Source organism: Rhinatrema bivittatum, chromosome 4, assembly GCF_901001135.1.
Source record: "Rhinatrema bivittatum chromosome 4, aRhiBiv1.1, whole genome shotgun sequence".
NCBI lineage: Eukaryota > Metazoa > Chordata > Amphibia > Gymnophiona > Rhinatrematidae > Rhinatrema > Rhinatrema bivittatum.
In genome coordinates, this window is record NC_042618.1 from 103,539,975 (window position 1) to 103,563,515 (window position 23,541).

A 23,541-nucleotide genomic window follows, 5' to 3' on the forward strand; every position below is an offset into this window, starting at 1 on the left:
GATTGGCTGGGTTGGGGAGTGGAGGGAATTTATTGCATAACCCAAATTTCTTTTTCTAAATGATGCTGAATAATGTTACCTGCCCAAAATATCCCCTGAATAAATCCTTGTGTGATATTGATATTTGGCAAATCGTGACTATCCAATGGCTAGGGTGAATTGATCCCGTTTAGTGAATTACTACTTGGTTATATAAAGCAGATGGCTCATTTTTTCTCTGCTATTTTCTTTAATCTTCTTAATGGATTTTTACATTTAAATCACTCCCTTTTGGCATGGGAAGAGATCTAGAATACGCCTTAAAAGTTTTACAGTTGTGTAAAGAGGGATTATCTTTTCTTAATCCTTATAATTATTATTTAGCTGCCCAGCTCAGAAATCTGTGTCTCATATTGAATGAAACAGAGGTGCATACTTCATCTGACAATTTTATGTGGGATCCTGGAAAACTGGCTAAAGAACAGGGCTTCCCAAACGTTTAGCCCATGTTACTCCATTTTACCACTTGAAAATTCATGTGACCCCCCCCCCCCCCCAAGAGGACAACCAAAGCAAATTACCAGGGGCATAGTCCCCCCCCCCTCCAACTGTCACCCTGCCCACACTCCAGCTAATCCCGCTCTCTCAAGCCTCACCCTCAACTTCCATCCACTACCTCAAAATCTGTTCTTAATCTCCCCTCCCGTGGACCCCACTCAAGTTCCACCCCTTCATTTGATCTCCCAGATCCTTTCACTTCTCCAGCCAGCCCTTCTCTCTCACCCCTTTCAGCCCTGTTCACATCCTCCCAGCTGATCTCTCAACCCCAAGCCTTTCTTATAACCTCCAACTGATCTATCTTTCCTTCCCTCTCACCCATCCTCTTCCCTCCAAACCTTCTCACATCCTCCAGCTCCTCTCTTACATCCCCCTAGTTGAGCTTTCATTCCCTCACTCATCCTCCACAAGCCAGTCCCTTTCCAGCTGATCCAAACCTCAAACTCCCTTCTACAATGGACCCCCCCCCTTCAAACAGTCCCTCTACAAATATCCCCCTGAATGGGGTCAGTGACAATATTTACTTCTTGACCTCAGGCCAAAGGTGAATGACAACCGGTGAGAACAGAGGTAAGATTGAAGCAGGGGCAATATTTTTCTCCTGGGTAGGTTCAGTGGTGGTTGAGATGAGAGAAACAATGACAATTTCAACCAGCCCATCCCTCCCATCATAGCAGGTCCTAAACCCAAATTTGATCTGCAAGTGGCAGCAGCATTAATAATAAAGCTCAGCATAGAGCCTGTGAGCCAGTGCATGGTAGCAGGCCCTGCCGCAGCCCTGATTCCTTCTCATGCATGGCTTCCTGTTACCCCAGAAATTCATGTGAGTGCATGCTGGCTCATAGGCCTGACTCAGCCTTCCTCTACTAATGCTACTGTGTTTTGCACCTGGAGAGCTCTGCAATTTGAGTCATTTGTAACCTACCTGAAAGTTTTGTGAGCCCAGCTGGGGTCCTGACCCTGACAGTTCAGGAAGCCCTGCTCTAGAATATTACATCCTCTTTGACTTAATTCTTGTATAACTTTGGAGGAAAATATGTTTTAGAACGAAATGGGCTGCACATTTCTCCAGTTCTGCTTTCTTTCAACTAAATAAGGTTTAAGCTTTAATTCAACTCAAATTCATTGCCTATTTGCAGTTTAGACACTTTGCCTTACATTTAAAGCATGTAGATATGTGTAGGATGCCCTTCAAGATGGAGGTATTGTTTGTTACAAACTTGCAATCTTAAGAAACATATTAGCATGCTATATAAAACTATATATTCACTAGAAAAGCTGACTTAAAGAGCTAAGGATTCATTTATCACAAGATTGATAGTCTAGCATAAGAACATAAGAAGTTGACATACTGGGTCAGACCGAGGCTCCATCATGTCCAACATCCTTTTCCAACAGTGGCCAAACCAGGCCACAAGTACCCAGGGCCGGTGCAGCCCATTAGGCAAACTAGGCACTCACCTAGGGCGCCAACCATTAGGGGGTGCTGAAGATTAGCCATGTGGGGCTGCAAGCACAGCCTATCCCACTCAAGGCTGAGAATAGATTCTAGTCAGGCTGCAAGCACTGCCCATTCTGTTCACAGCCCAGAGAAGAACACACTTGGTGGGCCACGAGAAGCATCTCTGCGAATGAGGTAGGAGTTGGGGCCGAGGGGCACAAGGCAGAAGGTTTGCCTAGAACGCCTAATACCCTTGCATTGGCCCTGCAAGTACCCAAACATTAGATACCATGCTACTAATACCGGTAATAAGTAATGGCTATTTCCTAAGTTAACTTGACTAATACCGTAGCAGTTTATGGACTTCTCCTCCAGGAACTTATCTAAACCTTTTTTTAAACCCGATAAGCTAATGCCTTAACCACATCCTCTGGCAATGAATGCCAAAGCTTATTATTTCGCTGTTCAAAATTATAAATTTTATGTTTCTACAACCCTTTTTGAGATACAGGTAAAAATACTGATTAGGTTGTTAGATTACATTGTGTTTTTCAATGTGGGAAGCTATCTTAGTAGGAAAACAAGCTGGAGAATGTGTGGGGTTAAGGGCATTTCTACACTGTGCATTCTGCTAGTCTAAAAATACATATTTTTAAAATATGATCCACAATTCCATATTTGGTTTCTGTGTCACAGATGATGACCTTCTAATTTTGTTAAGAATTTAAGTCTTGCCATGCTATTAGAACAAAGGTTCATAGAGGCCAGCATCCTGTTTCTGAGTGGCCAATCCAGGTCATAAGTACCTGGCTGCCTCCAAAGAGTAGATCCATTCCTTGTTGCTCACTTCTGGGGATGAGCAGTGGCTTTCCCAAATCTATCTGGCTAGCAATGGTTTATGGACTTTTCCTCCAGAAACTTGTTCAAACCACTTTTAAACTCATCTATGCTATATGCCTTGATCTCAACCTCTAGCAACACATTCCATAGCTTGATTGTGCACCAAGTGAAAAAACACTCTCTGATTTTTTAAAATCTGTTAGTTTCATTGAGTGGCCCCCTGGTCTTAGTACTGTTTGAAAGAGTTAATAACTGATCCTTAGTTACCTGCTCCACCCGACTAAACCTCTATACTATCCCCTCTCAGTCCCCTCCTCTCTATGCTGAATAGATCTAATCTGTTTAAACTTTTTTCATAAAAAAAGATATTCTGTACCCTTTTATCACTTCTGTTGCCCTTTTCTAATTCTGTTTTATCTTTTTTTTTTTTTGAGATGGGGGTGACCAGAACTGTTCACCATACTCGAGGTGGGGGTCACACTAAGGATCAATAGAAAAGCATAATAATAAATCTCCAGATTATTTTCCATTCCTTTCCAACTTTTTCCTAACATTTGCCTTTTTGACTGCCACTGCACACTGAGGTAAGGATTTCAACGTACTGTCCACAGTGACTTAAGATCCCTTTTCTGCATGGTAACTTCTAATATGGAACCCAGCATAAGAACATGAGAGCCATGCTGGGTCAAAGTCCATTGAGCCCAGGATCCTGACGCTGACAGTGGCCAGTTTGGATCACAAGTACTTGATAGATCTTAAAAAGTAGATCTATTTTCAGACTAAGATGGCGGCATAACGGATCAGTGGAACGCCAGCTGTCTTTGAATCTCTCTTGCAAGTTTTCTTTTGCCCGATAATGCCTTCTAAGAGAAAGGGAAAAGTGAGGGTTTTCCCTCCAGAGCCCTTACCTGGACCCAGTCAGCTTGACATCGTGCGTTTCTTGACCCAGACAGTGAGTTTGGAGGGAGCCGAGGAAGCCATTGCGAGCCCTGCAGCAGGAGAGCGGAGTGCGTCGCTGGCAGAGACGTCCCTCAGTCCTGACCTTTGCGCACCTCCGGCGCAACGCGACCCCGTCAGGGCTCCTGCTCAGTCGCAATCGGATGACGCGCCCAGAGCGCCAGAGCTGGAGGAAGAGAACCCTGAAGCAGTGGAGGGAGAAAGACCAGGCCGGGTGCAGGCGGACCCTGAGGTAGTTGGAGTGGGGTCTGGTGCATCGGGAGAGCCCCCGGTGGAAGAGGGGGAGGCTCTAGAAGCTGGAGAGAACATCATTCTCCCGGACTCTGCTGGTGAGTCAGCGTTGGGGTCACTGAGGCCCAGGGCTGTGACACTCGAAGCCATATGGGATCTGGTTGCAGGCCAGGGACTCTCGCTAACCAGATTGGAGAGGAAAGTAGACTCCCTCAATTACAATATACAACAGAAGATATTGGGGATTCAAGAACAGGGAACCACTTTGACAAACAAAATAACTGAGATTGAGAACAAGGTTCAAACTAACACTAAAGTTAATTCTGCTATCATAAAGGAACAGTTAACATCTTCGAGACGTCTAGAATCACTAGAAAATGGACTGAGAAAGTTAAATGTGAGAATTCTAAACTTCCCCCATATTATGGAGGAAATGCCATATACTACCTTAAAAAATTTTTTAACAGTTTGCCTGGGGTTTTCTGAACAAAATATTCCCTCTATTAATTTTTGTAGATTTATAACAAACAGGGCAACTGCTAGAAATGAGAATAATGTTGAACTACCATCAAATTTGACTGGGTTTTTAGAATCATCTAATGTGGAAATAATTGAGAGGAAAGTCCTTTTAGTCTCATTTATTACAACACAAGATGTTATGAATGTAATGCGAAACTATTTCAGGAAATTTCCTGTGAATTTTTGTGATCAGGAAATTAGGCTATATCCAGATATGGCCCCGATTACTCAATATCGCAGGAAAGAGTTCCTTTCACTTAGACAAGATGTTATTTCATTAGGTTTTGTGTTTTCATTGCGGTATCCCTGTAAATGCTTACTAAAGAAAGGTGACGAAACTTTTGTGTTCTTCCAAGTTGAACAGTTAAAGCAGTTTATTGAAGCCCGTAGGCCAGTAACCTCCTCTCCCAATGTCTAGAGGTAGAAGGTCAAATTTGAATTTATCACTGCTTGTATTATGTTAAGCCTATTCCTTATAAATTTTCTTTTTGTCAGGGCTCCTGTTAAATATATATTGTTTGCCACTCTAGGGTGATATCTTTAATGGTAATTTGTATATCCTCATTATGGGGTAGATTTTCAGACGAGCGCGAACAGCCTACTTTTGTTTGCGCTCCAGGCGCAAACAAAAGTACGCTGGATTTTAGTAGATACGCGCGTAGTCGCGCGTATCTACTAAAATCCTGGATCGGCGCGCGCAAGGCTATCGATTTCGTATAGCCTGCGCGCGCCGAGCCGCGCAGCCTACCCCCGTTCCCTCCTAGGCCGCTCCGAAATCGGAGCGGCCTAGAAGGGAACTTTCCTTTGCCCTCCCCTCACCTTCCCCTCCCTTCCCCTACCTAACCCACCCGCCCGGCCCTGTCTAAACCCCCATCCTACCTTTGTCGGGGGATTTACGCCTCCCGGAGGGAGGCGTAAATCCCCGCGCGCCAGCGGGCCTCCTGCGCGCCGGGCCGCGACCTGGGGGCGGGTACGGAGGGCGCGGCCACGCCCCCGGGCCGTAGCCACGCCCCCCTACCCGCCCCCCAAACGCTGCCCACACGCCCCCCGCAACGCCCCCAAACGCCCCCAACGCCCCCAACGCCCCCAAACGCCCCCGCAACGCCCCCAAAACGCTGCCGACACGCCCCCGCAACGCCGCACGCTCCGGCCCCGCCCCCCGACACGCCTCCCGACACGCCCACTCCGAAAACCCCGGGACTTACGCGAGTCCCGGGGTTCTGCGCGCGCCGGGAGGCCTATGTAAAATAGGCTTCCCGGCGCGCAGGGCCCTGCTCGCGTAAATCCGCCCGGTTTTGGGCGGATTTACGCGAGCAGGGCTCTGAAAATCCGCCCCTATAAGTTTTGCTATTGGGGACTATTCTAATAGAGATTTTATAAAAAAGATAAATATTTCTTTAGGGGTAGATTTTAAAAGAAGCGCGATCAGCCTACTTTTGCTTGCGCATCAGACTCAAGCAAAAGTACGCTGGATTTTAGTAGATACGCGCGCAGCCGCGCGTATCCACTAAAATCCTGGATCGGCGCGCGCAAGGCTATCGATTTTGTATAGCCTGCGCGCGCCGAGCCGCGCTGCCTCCCCCCGTTCCCTCCAAGGCCGCTCCGAAATCGGAGCGGCCTCGGAGGGAACTTTCCTTTGCCCTCCCCTCACCTTACCCTCCCTTCCCCTACCTAACCCCCCCCCCCCCGGCCCTGTCTACACCCCCCCCTTACCTTTGTCGGGGGATTTACGCCTCCCGGAGGGAGACGTAAATCCCCGCGCGCCAGCGGGCCTGCTGCGCGCCGGGCCGCGACCTGGGGGCGGGTACGGAGGGCGCGGCCACGCCCCCGGGCCGTAGCCACGCCCCGTACCCGCCCCCAAAACGCTGTCGACACGCCCCCGCAACGCCGCGCGCTCCGGCCCCGCCCCCCGACACGCCCCCCTCCGAGAACCCCGGGACGTACGCGAGTCCCGGGGCTCTGCGCGCGCCGGGAGGCCTATGTAAAATAGGCTTCCCGGCGCGCAGGGCCCTGCTCGCGTAAATCCGCCCGGTTTTGGGCGGATTTACGCGAGCAGGGCTCTGAAAATCCGCCCCTTAGTGTTTAAGATTGTATGAGTAATTAATAAGTGATACTATGTAATGCAATCTTATATGGAAGGATTCTAACAATGTAAAATGTAAAATTATAAATTAAAAAAAAAAAAAAAAGTTGATCTATTTCTTGTTGCTCACTCTCAGGATTAAGAGATGTCTACCTGGCTAATAACTGTTTACGAACTTTGTCTTCAGGAATGTATCCAAACCTCTTTTAAACTCCACTATGCTAGTTGCCTTCACCACATTGGTTTCTGGCTCCTTTGGCAACCTTAATCTAAACAGTACAGACAAAAACACCAAGGTGTTCTCTCTAAAACATTTTTTTAAATCCACAACTAAATGTCAACCACCAGAATACAGCTCTAATATGAGCTAATGGAGGAAAGGACCTCAGAATACCAGCAAGTACAATCCATTTAAAGGACTCGCTCTATTCCAATCATCGGTCTGAAAAACCTCTGACCTTCCTTTATTTCTATGAACTTATATTGTTCCATTTTATGCCTTTTTTATTTTTTTAATTATATATATATGCAAAAAAAAGTCATGCACAGGACCCACAGCAGTGCATCTAAAACAGTAAATTTTTTCTAAATCACTGAAGCACTTCCCGACAAATTACTAGTAGGGAGGGAGTTGCTGTGTGGCTGTTAGAGGTGACAACAGAATGTGAATATTTTTTTGTAGTGAGTGGTAAGGGGAAATGACCTTGTTCTGCTCTGCACCCTTTGTTGGGGGAATTTCTGTGAATGCAGGGTATTGTAGAACATGAGATGCAGGTTTTATATTGGGATTTGTCCCACTCCTATGTAGAAGTTTTGATTAATGCTCTTGAATAATTTTAGTAGAAGTTTTACTTACTGGTTGAAACTGGCCAGGGATTTTTTTTTTTTTAATTACTTAGAAGGTTCTTTTGTCTAGAGATGCCACCGAAATGCATGTTCAGCACATTGCAATAATGGTGTAAAATGTTTGTAGCAATACCTTTTGCTTTATGAGTGGGAGGCCCTGTCTCTGCACATATGGAATTTGGTAAAGACAGATGTAGAGAGTCATTGGACCCTGCCAAGATCAAACTAATTGGGTGGTTTCCTTGTCACAGGTGATTTTCTTTAAAAATAGTAATAATTTTCAAAAAATACCATGTTGGGGGTGGAGGCTGGGAGGGAAATTTGTGCACCAAATCTCTCTCCACATTTCCCTTTTAGTGATGTGGGCCTCTGATAAACATCACTCCTTCACCCTTCCCAATCAGCCTCTCATTCTCTGTCTTTGATCCACAGTCCATCCCAACCAGTCCCCCTCTCTCCCTCCACAAGTGCATCCCTGCCAGTCACTCTCTCTAACCCTCCACCAGTCCAGCCCAGCCCCGCCAGTTGCTCTGTCTCTCTTTCCATCAGTCCATTCCCACCAATTGCTCGCTCTCTCCACCAGTCTAACCTCACCAGTCTGTCTGTCTCTCTCCCTCGATGTGTCCCCCACCAGTCTCTCTCTCTCTCCCCATTAGTCCATCTCTGCCAGTCTGTCTCTCTCTCTCTCCCACCCTGCCAGCCACATTCTCTATCCTCCAGCTCTGTGGGTACCTGTAGTCACTACATAAATTACTGAATATGAGTACATTCTTCCACATTTTCTGCTGTGCTTTTCAATTATATGTATTCCATTTATATCAATAAGCATTATTTAATAAGTTTTATATATTAAGAATGAGTCTGGTGTGCATATAATGTAATAAAGAAATAATTAACTTTTCTATATATGGCACATACCTGACAGGGAAAAATGAGAGAGAAGCATGTGGAGGTTTGCAAACATTTTTTAAATTAGCTTCATTGCTTGAAATTAGATTGGAAAATACTAGACTCACTAATTTTCATTATTTGGCTCCACTTTCTCTTTCTTTGGATTTATTTATTTATTTAAACATTTTTCTATACCTATGTTCATGAAAAAAGACATATCGCATCGGTTTACAATGAACCATGGTTAGAATTACGTCGAACAATTGAATGGGGTTATATCAAAACAATGGGGTAGAACCTTAGAACGGGATTATATCAGAAACAATGGAATAGAGATGAAAGAGGTGGGAGAGGTAAAACCAGCATGCAATCAGCAAACAATTGGCTAATTGAGGGGGAAAAACATTCATAACTGTAGACGGTAAAAAGTCTTGCAGCGTGTCGTGTCCGTGCGTAGCATCAGTTCTTTAAGGAAAAGCTATTTTGAAAAGCCACGTCTTGAGCTTTTTCTTAAACGTCCGCTGGCAGGGTTCTTGACGAAGGTCCGGGGGAAGAGCGTTCCATTGTGCGGGACCAGCAGTGGAGAATGCGCGTTTTCTAAATGAGGACTTGGCGGGGGGTGCATATAGGGTACCTTTGTACGCTGTTCTGATTGGTCTGGAGGACGTGTGATGCTGGAGTGGGATATTTAGCTCAAGGGTGGTCTGAGAGTGAACGGTCTTGTGTATCATAGTCAGGGCTTTGTGCAGGATTCTGAATTTAATGGGGTGCCATTAAATACCAATACCTCTGCTGGTATTGGTCAGGATCCTTGCGGCGGTGTTCTGTAGCATCTGTAGAGGTCTGGTAGTGTTAGCGGGAAGGCCGAGTAGAAGGGAATTGCAATAGTCTGTTTTTGAGAATATGATGGCTTGGAGTACCGTGCGAAAGTCTTGGAAGTGTAGGAGGGGTTTCAGCTTTTTTAAGATTTGCAGTTTGTAAAAACATTCTTTTGTGGTGTTAAATTTTTTTAGGTTCAGACTGTTGTCTAGAATTACGCCGAGGTCTCTCACAAGGGTGCAGGAGGTCGTTTGGGGTGAAGATCGGAAAAGAAGTACCTCCGCTTTAGGAAATTGACTAAAGCCTGTTTACTTCAGGTTTTTAATGACTTTTGTTAAATTTTTATTGATGCTGTATATTGGTTCAAGGCTTGCTTTTTTCCCCCCAGTAATTCATTTAGTCAGTGTAGGAGGTTTTAATTGTTTTTAGGATGTTTTGTAAGAATTTTATGATTTTTTTTGTACACCATTTTGATTATACAAAAAAATTGTATATTAAATATATTTACATTTTCATTCTCTGGCAATAGATTCCACAGTTCGATTGTGTACAGAATGAAAAATTACTTTCTACAATTTGTTTCAAATCTGCTGGTTGCTAGTTGCAGGGTGAGTCCCCATGTTTTAGTAAGATTTGAAAAGATAAATAACCATAGTTAGCTTCATCTTTCCCTGTGTGCATCACTTTGCACGTTTTCACATTAAATTTCATCTGCAATTCTCATGTGCAGTCCCCCACTCTTGCAAGGTCCTTCTACAATTCCTCACAATCCGCTCCTGGTTTAACAGATTCACATAATTTTAGGTCAGCTCCAAATCTGATCACCTCACCCGTTGCTCCCTTCTCCACATCATTTATGAATATTAAACAGTACAGGGCCCACTACAGATCTCTGGGGCAAACCATTTTTTATTTATTTAAGTTTTTATTCTGCCTATTTCTGGGCTTCCATTCTAAATGGATCATAATCGTACCTTTCTTTCAGGCCGATACAGAACAGTGCACTCAGCCGAGCGCACCGTTTAGCCCCCGTTTGGCGGTGCATTTTTGATGCGCTATTATTACCCCCGAAACTAATAGCACTCATCACATGCAAATGCATGTTGATGAGCCTGACTTAATATCATAGCGATATTAAGTTGGAGGCCGCCCCCCCCCCCCCCCCCCAAAAAAAATAGTAGTATAAAAAAAAAAAAAAAAAATCGGCCCGTGGGTTGGAAAACAGACACTCAACTTTGCCAGTGTCCGTTTTCCGAACCCGTGGTTGTCAGCGGATTCAACAACCGACGCCGGTAAAATTAAGCGTTGGCTGTCAGACCCGCTGACAGCTGCCACTTCCGCCAAAAAGGAGGTACTAGGGACGAGCTAGTGTCCCTAGCATCTCATTAGCGTGGGCCCGAATTTAAATAAAGAATTGTGGGCCCAGGAGAGGTGCCTGGCCGCGTGTCGGGAGAGCAGGCGCTCGCCTCGGAATGCCGGCTCTCCCGTGGACTTTATTGAATGGGCCTGTTTGTTGGGAAAACTGATTATGTAGGCCTACTCTATTTCCTATCTTTTAACCAGTTACCACACTAGGATATCACCTCCCAGCCCATCACTTTTTAAGTTACGGAGGAATATGGAAGATATAGCTCAAACAAGGATATTATGGGGTAAATTTTCAATAGAGTGCCTCAATGGCACACTACATACCTACTTTTTAGCCTACACCTATCCATCTGCTTTTCTAATACAAGGTACCCACCATCCAGTGTCTGTGAATATCTGTTTGTTTTGCAGCTAAAAGTACAGTATGTGCATACATACCTCTACAGATGTGCCTTTTAATCCAGAATGCTTCTTTTCTATATGGCTAAATGTATATACACGTTCTCAAAATATGCCCTTACTTTCAGGCAACTAAAAAATCAATGTAAGCACATAGTATTGATTTAGGTGGGTTAATGTTTGTATATGCATAAAAGGCACATATGTCTTTGAAAATGTAATCCTAAACTTTTGGAATATTTTTGACAGGATAAAGTAGTAGTACCCAGCACTGGCCAGATGTTGTATAACTGAGTTATATAATAGAGTTGTAACCTGCCTTGTACCAGCAATTGCTCGAAAAAGCAGAAAATAAATTATTCATTTAAGATGAAGACTTTCTTTTCTTTTATGAATGGTTTCAAAATGCATTGCTTACCGTACAGAAAACCAAAAGCAAATATTCCTGGTAAAATTGAGAAAGGTAGGTAGATATCTTTATTCATCACAGTAATCAAGTTGAAACTGACAGTTCAGACTGATTGTGAATTATTTGACTATTGCTCCAAAAGACTGTGAACTTAAAATAAGCTGGCAAATGTGAACTTAGGAATTATTTATTTCTTATTTTCTTTAGTGCTTTTCAACACCTGTACTAAAGCACTTAGGAACTGGTTCAGTTTGGCCCTTCGGAGGCACAGTCACATCTATGAAAATTTACTGACTGGGTCCAAACATGGGTGAGGGAGGAAGGTGGATCATGGGCCCTGAACTTATTCTATTAAAAATGATCTGAATCCGATAAAGAAGTCATTTTCAGTACAAGTTGAAAAGCACTAAAAAATGCATACAGAAGTACATTTTTCACTTCCTCCCTCCTTTTTGTGTATTCTTGGAACTTCGCTTGCTAATTGTTTTTCTTTTTTTCACCATAATACTAATACGTATATTTTTGGTGATATATTCAGCTTATTGGTACACATTACACTGGATAATTCTATGTATAAGTTTGGTACCAGGTAACATATTTGTAATGTGAATGCTGCATTTTCTTAAAATTAGTAAAATATGAGTTATTTAAAAGTCTCTCCTTTTTGTGAGCAAGTGATAGTACTGTAGAATGCTGGCTTCACCCAAGTCTTCTCCTTCTGTAATTTCTGTGCTGGCTTTTTCACAAAGCAGCACCATGAAGAAAGAAAAAATGTTCCTGGAACTTCTTAAAAAAAAAAACCCCCAAAAAAACAGCAAAAAAAAACAAACAAACAAAAAACATATAACAATTTAATAAACCGATGTTGGGTTAACTTAAGAAGTTAGAAAGTTGAACAGAGAGGAGAACGCCACTCCTTTTGTGCCCATGCTATGTATTGGACTCCTCTTCATCTTCCCGTTGCAGTTGCTCAATCAGCTGCTGCCTCTCTGCTGCTTGCCGCATCCGCATCATAACCAGACTTTCATAGTCACGCTCTGAGCGCACAGAACCCTAGGGGGAATAAGGAAGATTCTTCTTAAATATGGAGAAAGGCTAGGAATATGCAATTGTTTAAATTAGGTACTATAGCACTGCCAACTCTCTAAAGTATTTTGGTAGGAACTACACTTAAATATTTAACAGGAGCAAGCCAGCCAGGTGGCTCAGAGTGCTGTGCACTATATAAAAAAAATCTGAGTTTCATTCCCAAGCTAGGTCTCTGCTTCCTGAGCCAGCTAGGGCTGGGGGTGCTGCAAAGGCACCATTCACAACCGCAGGGAGGAGGGAACCAACGTCATTGTTCACATTGACCTCTAATGGCCAAACCTAAGGCCCATGGTAGCTGAGTTCCAAAGGGAACTGCAGTTTCTGGGCCCTGGCCAAAAACTATTGCTGAACTGGGAGGGGGATACAAAACAGGGGAAAAAATCCCATGAGAAGTTACAAATGAAGGCTCATGATACTAAACCGGAAGCCCAAATGGAGTAGGAGGAAACAACTGGTCCAAAAAAAAAAAAAATACAGCAGCAGACGATGGAGGCATATTTGCTTCCAAAAAAACAAAAATGGTGTCAAATTTGGATATTTATTGACTATAACCATCAAAACCTCTCTTTATATATATACACGAATTACACATCATATCACATTAAAATCAAACCCTCCTGATTATTCACAAAAAACCCTGTCCCTACTAGAAACCTAGTTTCGACGACCGATGGTCGTCTTCTTCAGGGGAACCCACTCATTAACATATCCTAACATTGAAAACTAATATCTACATCAGATTGTAATAATGGCCAAGAAAATCGATGTTCAAACGGTCTTCGTATTACATCTGAAAATAAAGACATATTGATTCATTTATCTTTAATTTTAACATTCTAACGATATTATATAATAGAAAAAAATAAAAATTATTTGTAGTAATGGTTCTGTAGTGCTATCTTCTTTTTATATTACCGTGGTGGCATACTTGCTTCACCAAACAATGGGGATCATTTGAGCCAAGAGCATGAAAGTACAAAAAAAAGGCATAAGTATGTTACATAGATTTACAACTTACTGCGGCCCTTAGTAAAGTAGGTATGATTTATGAACCAGAACCTGCCATCCTCCCCTGGAACACGATGTAGATTAGGATAAAATATTTGAATTGGGCTGATCTGCCATGAATCTCCTACACAACATGAAATGAACTTACCTGTAATTGTCATTTTCCTAGGACAAGCAGGATGGTAGTCCTCACACATGGGTGACATCATCAGATGGAGCCCGGCACGAAAACTTATATCAAATTTTCTAGAAATTTTGACTGGCACATGTTGCGTCCGTCGGCCTCAGATGGCTTTGACCTCTGTGCCTCACCTTTCTTTCTGCTCTCCCCGCTAGCCTTGGGAAGATGGCTACCGCCGCGTCTGTATGCCGCTCTTTCCTGCGTCCCCGGAACGGCAATGGCAAGGCTATCCGCCATGTTTCTCCTGAGGGCCTCCTAGGGTGCGCGCACGCCACCCTCATCTTTATCCACGTCATGGCGGGAACCTCGGGGGTGTCCCCCTCGAGTGACGTCACGCCATCCGGGTATTTAGCCTGCCCTTCATTTGCTAACAATTCGAGTTAGCAAGGATTGGAATCGCCGGTTTGAGCTACTCTGCTGCTCCGTGTTGCCGCTGGAAGCTCTCTCTGCCCTTCGGGGTATTTCCTCTAACCTCGGTACCCGCTCCTCGGGGGCCCTTTGCTTTCTTTCAGGTGCCTAACTGGGATACCAGGTACTCGCCCCTCGAGGGCCTACTCTCCCTGCCTTGGTGCCTGTAATCCAACTACTCAGCTTTATGATTTTTTCTCCATACCTAGAACCAAAAGAAAGGGAGGAGGTCTGCTTCTCGCAGCCAAGAAAGGTCTAAGAATATCTTTACAACATTCATATACCACATCAAAATTAGAGCTCTCTTTCTTTAAATCTGATCATTTACAAATTGGCCTAATCTACGCTCCACCAGGATCTTTAGATTCTGACCCTTCACCAGTCATTGAACTCTCTGCCAAATACTTCAACCCAGACAAACCTGCCATCTTACTGGGTGATTTCAACTTACATGTCGATGCTTCACCACAATCCCCAAATTGTGTTACCCTACTCTCGGCTCTCAACTACATGGGCTTCACACAAATTATAAAAGCCCCTACCCACAAAGCAGGTCACACTTTAGACCTTATTTTCATTAATCAATGCATCTCAAACACAAATACAATCACATGTTCACCTGTCCCTTGGTCGGACCATCAAATCATCAACACGACCTTCAAGCTTTCACAACATCCTCCACTTTCGTTCCCAAAAAACACTATTCAATTCAGGAAACCTTGTTCTACAGACCTTCTCATCAATCAGTTCACTAATGAATTATTACATCTCGATCTCTCCAACGCATCTACAGCCACCACCTCATGGTGCAACATCACCAAAAAGATCGCAGACATTACCTGCCCTTCCATCACAAAAGTAGTACAACCTTCGCCAGACAACAGGAAACCCTGGTTCACCCCAGAACTGAAGCTGCTTAAACAAGAGCTAAGAAATAAAGAACACACTTGGAGGAGAAACCCATCCCCCACAACATTAGCTATTTATAAAACCTCCCTCAATGCTTATAGGATCACCATACTGAGAACAAAGAGAGATTTTTTCTCAAAAAAAAAACATCATTTCATATTTGATTCAAAAGCACTTTTCTACTACGTTTCAGCTCTCACTAAACCATCACCTCCTACCATTCCTGATGATCAAGCACTCAACAAAGCATCAGAACTAGCAGAATACTTTAAGGATAAAATTGACAAACTGACTATCTCTTTCTCATCATCTTTTTCATATCCCCCTTTCCCTCACATTACCTCACCTCAACTAAATACAACGCTGGAAACTTTCGAGACCACTTCAGCACTTGAGATAGAAAACATACTTAAAAAAATGAAACCGTCATCTCATCCCTTAGACACAATTCCTACTAACCTTCTCATCGCAATAAGAAACTCCATATCAAAACCAATTGCAGACATCATTAACTGCTCTCTCTCCCAGGGTCTAGTTCCTGACCAACTTAAATTAGCCATTCTCAAACCTCTACTTAAAAAACCTAACCTTCCAACCACAGATCCAGCTAACTTCCGCCCAATAGCTAATCTGCCATTGATCGCCAAAATTATGGAAAAGATAGTCAATAAACAACTATCTGAATATTTGGAAGAAAACAACATTCTTGTATCTTCCCAGTATGGCTTTCGGAAATAGTTAAGCACTGAATCTCTCCTTATCTCTCTTACCGATTCTATTCTATCTAATATGGACAAAAAACAACCACATCTTTTGATACTACTAGATCTCTCTGCAGCCTTTGACACTGTCAACCATTCATCTCTATTAAAATGTCTGGCAGATATAGGCATTAAAGGAACAGTCTTCAGCTGGTTCAAATCCTTCCTAGCAAATAGACAATTCAAAGTAAAGATTAACAACAAAGAATCACAACCGATCCCTTCCAACCGGGGGGTCCCTCAGGGTTCCTCCCTTTCCCCTACCCTCTTCAACATTTACCTCTTACCTCTATGTCATCTACTTACTAAACTAAACCTAACTCACTATCTCTACGCGGATGACATCCAGATACTCATCCCAATCTCAGAATCCTTACAAAAAACCTTGGCTCACTGGAACAATTGTTTGCAACAGATCAATCATCTTCTCTCCAGCCTTTGCCTCATTCTTAACAACAACAAAACTGAGATCCTAATCATCAATCAAGACATCAACATCAAACTTCTAAACCCAGCTGACCTACTCAACTCATCCACTCCCATATTAAATCACTCACCACATGTTCGAGATCTAGGTATCATGCTAGACAATCAGCTCAATTTTAAAAAATTCATAAGCACAACCACCAAAGACTGTTTTTATAAGTTACAAGTCTTAAAAAAATTGAAGCCTCTTCTTTATTTCAATGATTTTCGGATGGTCCTACAAGCCATTATTCTATCAAAAGTCGACTATTGCAATTCGCTTCTCTTTGGCCTTCCATATTCATCCATCAAACCCCTCCAAATGCTACAGAACTCTGCAGCCAGAATCCTTACCAATACGAATAAAAGAGATCACATCACCCCCATTCTCAAGCTCCTCCACTGGCTGCCTATAAAGCAAAGGATCCTATATAAAGTACTCACCGTAATTCATAAATCCATTCACAATATCTCTCCTCTTCAATTATGTAACCAACTACGCCCTCACTCCTCCTCTAGACCCATCAGAGGAGCATATAAAGGCACACTCTATGTACCTTCAACAAAATCCTCGCATCATAAACGTGCCATATCTACAGCAGGCCCCATTCAATGGAATGCGCTCCCACCAGACATTCGGCTTGAGTTCTGCCACTCTTCATTCAAAAAAAAACTTAAAACCTGGCTCTTTAGCCAAGCTTTTCCAGGACCATGATCATCATTTTTTCCCCTCCAACCAGCAAGAACATATCTTCTTCACAAACCCCCATTTTCCATACCACTACCTACTTCGGTATCTAATCTCTTGCTGCAGGACACTTGAGACGTTCTCACTTATACGTTATAATTTTTATGCTCAATAAGACCTGTCAACTTAATTGTTTAAGTCTTTTTTTTTTTTTTTTTTTTCTCCTTTATCTTTTGGTCATCAATGTTACAACGTTATCATTAAATTTTGAACTTATGTACACTGTTCCAAGTTTCATAACCTTGTTCTATGTAATGCCTTTTGGCAATTTTCATGTTCTGTTTCATTGTAAACCGATGTGATCTTTATTTCATATAGGAACACCGGTATATAAAAATCTAAAAATAAATAAATAAATAAAAATACTACTGCCTGCTGGGAGCTACATTTATACAGCTACCACCTTAGTGAGTAATCTAACCTTTATCAGTCTGTCTCATCTACAGCTCAGCACTGGGAAACCTGCAACCGGAACTCCCTATACTACCGTGTGCTGCTAACATCTACCACTGTATCTGCCGAGGGTCCCTGGACTGCTACTACTGGATCACTTCACTACTGCCACCTCTGGTGGTATCATCCAGCTGTATAATAAAAGACAAATCTCTGGGTTTGCGTGTCTCGAGTCTAGCCTAGTATTGCGGTTCCTCACAGGGCTCCTCCCCGTGGGAGTGGCCATCACCACACTAACCAAGAATCCACTCCAACACCTCAAAACCATAACAGCACATGCCACTATCCACGCAGGGCCCCTCTCCAGTTTCTTCTTTACTGCGGAGCTATCATCTCGCAGTTGCAGAGCTCGTGCTTTTTTTGTGGTTTTTGGAAAGCTCTCTCAGTTGATTCGTCGACTATCCTGCGCAAGATCCCTCTCCATTTCCCCGGCTTAGCTAGCTGGGTGGTGCAGTAAGTTTTTCCCCTTCTGTGTGGTCGATTCCCAACAGTGCTCCCTCGGTCCCTGCTGATCATTGACTGCTTGTTGTTATGGCTTCGTCGGGGGTTTCGTCGGTGCCCCCAGTGCCTTCAGATTATATCCCTCATGGATCCCCACGACGTGCATTATCCTCTGCCTGGGGGCATCGTACGACGTTCGGGGGTGTAAGTTTTGTGACCAACTGACCCCCAAGGGCCGGCGTGCCCACCTGGACAAGATGGAGAAACCCTTCGGATCAAAGAAGTTGGAACCCTCAAGTCCGGTGTCATAGGTATTCATGCCTAGAGGCTGGGGGGGGGGGGGGGGGGAGCGCTGATGGACATCGAGCTTTTGCTGTCCACCCCTCCAATGGGGCTCTCGATTGAGAGATGAGCAGGAGATCAGCCGGCGTTGGTGTCTTCCTGTTCTAGGATGCCGAGATAGTCTCCTTCCTCCTAGGTGCAGGGGAAAGACAGGGCCGAGCAGCGTGGGAATTCCAGGAAGCATCATCACCTGTCTCCTTCCACACACAGTACCAGGCTTGGGTCAGCAAAGGCATCTGCTATGATGCCTCTGAAGCGACCCCACAGAGAGGAGGCATAGTCTTCCATCGAACCCAGGAGTCCCAGGCATTCCCCACTGATGCTGGTTCCGCACACTGATTCTTCTTGGGGCTCCAAGGGAGATCTGGTGACCCTCCCCCTTCTTCATCCATCCTGTCTTTGACAGATTTTCAGGAGCAGCTGGGATGCAAGGTGCAACTGGCAGTTGTTTGAGCCCTGCAGGGCATTGAGTCGCCGGCTCCATCTGTGCCGAAGCTTGCACCCTTGATGTTGGCACCACTGCTGGGAGTGACTCAATGTTCTTCTTGGCATTCTCTCTATGCAGTTACTATCTTGGGAAGCTTGCTGGGCAGACTAGATGGACTATTTTGGTCTTTTCCTGCCGTCATTACTATGTTACACAGCCGCTTCTTGTGCCCGGTGGTCCATCGATGTCCCGGCAGCTATTGTTACCTCCTCCATCAGATGCGATTCCCATTGGGGGTTCCTCCGAGGAAAAAGGCCCGTCGCAGCCCGCACCGCCATCAAGGCATCTGGTGCCGCTACAGGCAATAGCTGGTTCGATGCAGGGGCTTCGATGCCCTCGGTACCCACAGTGTCCTCGGTGCCAAAGCAGAGGGCCTGGGCAGGGGCCCCCCATTGGTGTCCCCAGGTGATCGCAGTGTGGAGGACACCCCGTATGACCCATGGGGGGGATGATGTGACTCAGGAGATCTTCCCTTTGACACGTCCCCTCCAGAGAGGCGGAGCTGATCCCCTTCCTTTATCTATACCATCACTTTGAAGGTTTTTTTTTTAAATAATTACATTTTTAATACGTTTTAAAGGCCAATGATTCTAAACTGCTGGAGTACAAGTGATCCATTCACATAAGGATTGCACACGTTTTCAAGGACAAGGGGTGGACTATGATGGTGGAAGGAGAGTTTACCCAAAATTGAGAAATTACTTACCTGATAATTTCATTTTCCTTAGTGTAGACAGATGGACTCAGGACCATTGAGTTTATGCTCCCCTGCCAGCAGATGGAGACGGAGCAAGCTGATGTCACAGTATATGTAACCCTGCAGTGACCCCAGTCTTGCCAATATTCTCTTCAAAAGCAAATGTGGACAGACCAACAAAAAACTTGATTAAAACATGATTAAAAATAGGCAATCATAACTGTACTCAACCAACAAGAAACACTAAACTCACATAAGATTCTACGTACCCCAAGCTAGGGACTGGATGAACACTTACCATAAGCCCTTGGGATCTGTATCCCCACAAGAGGACTATCGACACACTTATGCGGCAGCCACAGGCAGAAAGCTGAGTCCATCTGTCTACACTAAGGAAAACTAAATTATCAGGCAAGTAATTTCTCCATTTCCTAGCGTGTAGACAGATGGACTCAGGACCAGTGGGATGTACCAAAGCTACTCTTGAACAGGGTGGAGGCTGCAGGCAGTCCAGTCAACACTGCCCGTGCAAAGGCTGCATCCTCCTGGCCCTGCACATCCAGACAATAAAACCTGGAAAAAGTGTGAGAGGAGGACCATGTTGCAGCTTGGCAGATATCAATGGGAGACAACAAACTAACCTCCGCCCATGACACTGCCTGAGCCCTAGTGGAATGAGCTGTAACCTGAGTAGGCAACACCTTTTCAGGATCCACATACGGGGCTGTGACTAGCTCCTTAATCCAGCGAGCTATGGCAGCCCGCAAAGCCAGATCGCCCTGCTTACACCCACCATGGAGAACAAACAGGCGAGCCGTCTTTTGAAAAGGTTCAGAAACTTCCAGATACTGCATGACTAGTCTCTTGCCATCCAAGGAGTGCAAGAAGCAAAACTCCTCCACATCTCTGACCTTATCCAGGGTCGGCAAGGAGATGGACTGATTCAAATGAAAGTCCGAGACTACCTTGGGCAAGAAGGATGGAAAAGTACACAGCTGTAACGCCCCCGGAGTCACCTGAAGGAACTGCTCCCAGCAAAACAAGGCCTGCAGCTCAAAAATTCAACATGCTGAACATATAGTCTCCAGGAGCACAGTCTTCAAGGACAACAGCAGCAAGGAAAGGCTACGCAGCAGTCGAAACAGAGGGCCCGCCAAAAAATTCAGCACCAAGTTAAGACTCCACAAAGGAACTGGTAACCTCAAGAGAGGCCTAAGATGCTTCACTTCCTTCAAAAAATGAATCACATCAGGGTGAGACAACAATGAACCACCACTCCCCTGGCCCCTAAAACAGGTAAGAGCCGCAACCTGCACCTTTCAAGGAATTAAGAGGCAATCCTTTATTCAACCCATCCTGCAAAAAGTCCAGAATGAGTGGGATCTTAACTGAACGACGAGGAAGGTGCGGACCAAGGCACAGCCTGCATCAGCCAAACAGGCAGCAGCTGGTACCATAACAGTGCATGGATTTACGCCAAAGTCAGCAACTTCCTGGGAGAGAAGCAAACAAGAGCGAGCCACTAAGGAACAACATGAAGCGATGCAAGGTCACTGCCACAGCTTCAAACACCTGCTCAAGGATAGCCTCAATCTTGCTAACATGAGCATCCTTCAAGGCCTTTTCCCTTTCCATGGGAATAGTGGTCCGCTTGGAGACTGCACACACAAGTGCATCTACCATTGGAAAACAGAAGTGCTCTCTCACCACTGAATCCAGAGGGTACAGGCCTTCCAAAATCTGACCCCTTTGGAAATAGCCTCTGGGGCACCACACTCAAGCTCAATCAGTTCCATAATGGCTTCTATCATGGCGAAAAATCAAGAGGCTTTATGCAAGGAAACCAAACCAGGATTTCTCCTTGGCTCAGAAATGGAATCTGCCCCAGGAACGCCAAGCATTGTCAAAGTCTGGGAAAAACAGAGTTGACAGTTCATCTCTATGAAAGAACCATCACATAGTTCTATACAGCTCCAATCCAAGGGGGGGGGGGGGGTGTCCCCATCCTCGACAGGCAGGACCGGCACCATCCGCCAAGCCAGCCTGAGCTCCATCCAGAGGACCCACTGCTGCTCAAGGGGCACTGCGGCACTGAAAAAAGGCAGAAGCATCAGGACCAAGAGGCATCTGAGAACTACGTACTGAGCTACCTTCCCCTGCTGAGGAACAGTTAGGGAAGGGCCAAGGTCAGGCGCCCCACCTGAGATGTCTTCAACCAGACGACAACCGCCAGGGAAGAACCAGGCTAAGCCAAAAACAGAGGAAGACAAAGCACTCTGAGCCTCCAAGCAGCAGGCACTCCAGGAGGAGATGCCTGAAAAGAACAAGCACTGCAAAGATAAGGCGCTTAAGCTTCTGAGGCACAGGCATTGTCATGGCTAACAATGCACTGAGCGACGGCTAGCGGTGTGTGTCTAGCTGCTTTTTGCCCCTTTTTTTTTTTTTGATATATGCGCTCAACTAGGTGCCCAAAAATTATGCATCCAAGACTTATGCGTGCACACCTAGGCGCCCAAAATGAGAGCGTACAAAAAAACTCAAGCGCACGTTGCCACTTAAACGCTGTCGGAAGCACGCGGCAACTACATGGTGCTTAAAGTGGGTGCTCAAAATTCAAGGCTTTACTGTGCATCCAAAAACTGGGCGCACAACTGGATGCACAGCGAGACACATACACCGGACCGACAAGCCAGTAGAGGGCAGCCTCCGAAAGTGCGCGAAAGGCCTCGGAGCGGGGCTTAGCCTACAGAGGCTGCTCAACCCGCTAGGCTGTCCACGTCCCTAGACCTTTCACAGAGCAGGATGAACGTCAGAATGGCATACCAAGCTCTGAGACCCGGTGGGAGAAGGAAGCCCTGTACAGTCTCTGTATCTATCTTCTTCCTTTTTTTTTTTAAACTTACCGGAGCTCAGCCTTACCTGACTGAGCTCAGAGACAGTCGCCAGCTGCGAGGGGAGAGGGCAATTGCTGTCACCACCACGCTCGGCTTCCTGCACCTGCTGCCTTTCAGCTGCTCAAGCAGCTAAGTCCACACTGGCAAAAACCAGCTATCGGACCAAGGCACACTTCTGAGGGGCCACTGAAATCACTCAGGAATTCTCAACTGGGGGAGGGACCTTTAGATATCACCACAGGATAGCGGGGCTTTCTTTTCCTTAATTTGGATTTCAAATTTCTCCTTCCAAAAAACTCGAAGCAATGCCACTAGGGAGATGTACGTCCACTATCTGCTGGAGATGGAGAATACTGGCAGGCTGGGGTCATTGCAGGACTATATACAGTGTGACGTCAGCTTGCTCTGACTCAGTCGGCTGGCAGAGGAGCATAAATCTGAGTCCATCTGTCTACATGCTAGGAAATACTATTTTACAGAGAGGGTGGTAGATGCCTGGAATATGCTACCAGCAGAGGTGGTGGAAACTGGCACTGCAACAGAATTCAAGAATGTTTGGGTCAGATATGGTGGGCAATGGTAAGAGCAGAGCTGGGACATTTCAGTACTGCAAACACACCCTTCCTTTCTTTTAAACAGAGGCAAAGAGAAAGGTGATAAAGAAGCAAGGGGCATATAAAGTACATCCCACTGACACTGCAAATCGCAGGGTAGCTAAAATGGAACTAGCAGGTTACAGTTCCCCAGAAACTACTGGATTGATGCCAGTATGTTGATGGTGTCCAGGTATTATCCAGCCAGGCTACAGGGATCCAGGCATCTGCATGTCTGGGGGAACAACCTAACTAGTTTTTGGTTAACAGCTTTGCTAGTTTTGGTAGCTATTTAGATTATTACAAGGTTTTAAGCCCAAGGGTGGGGCTGCATGTTAAATTATCTATGAGAACTTGAATGCTTATCTTCCCAGAACAACAGAGTACCCTTAAGGAAGGCAAAAACTGATGCAATATCCTACAACCATTCAACCTTTTAAAGTGGAGTGGTGGCTTAGTGGTTAGAGCAGCAGGCTGAGAACCAAGGAAGCCAGGATTCAGATCCTGCTTCTCTCAATGACACTCCTTGTGACCTTAGGCAAAGCACTTAACTTTCCATTACTTCAGGTACGAACAGATTGCAAGCCCTGGTGCAGGGACATACCTATTGTATCCTCAACTGTAACTCATCTTAGCACAGGTTTAGAAAGGCAAGTAACAATCTAAAATCCAATTTTTAAGCTTCTAGCCTGGCAGCTGGGATATATTCTTAGCAATGTACACTG

General features: G+C 44.9%; 1 protein-coding gene across 1 annotated transcript in view; it reads right to left on the reverse strand.

Moving 5' to 3' along the window:
* Window positions 1-11,380: 11,380 nt before the first annotated feature.
* The window catches only part of DNAJC17 (DnaJ heat shock protein family (Hsp40) member C17), an 89,083-nt gene continuing 76,922 nt past the window's right edge, over window positions 11,381-23,541 (reverse strand). Inside the window, exon 11 of the mRNA XM_029598584.1 lies at window positions 11,381-12,393. Within this exon, the coding sequence (XP_029454444.1) occupies window positions 12,271-12,393 (123 nt within the window). The 3' untranslated portion in view covers window positions 11,381-12,270. The remainder of the gene's footprint in view (window positions 12,394-23,541) is intronic.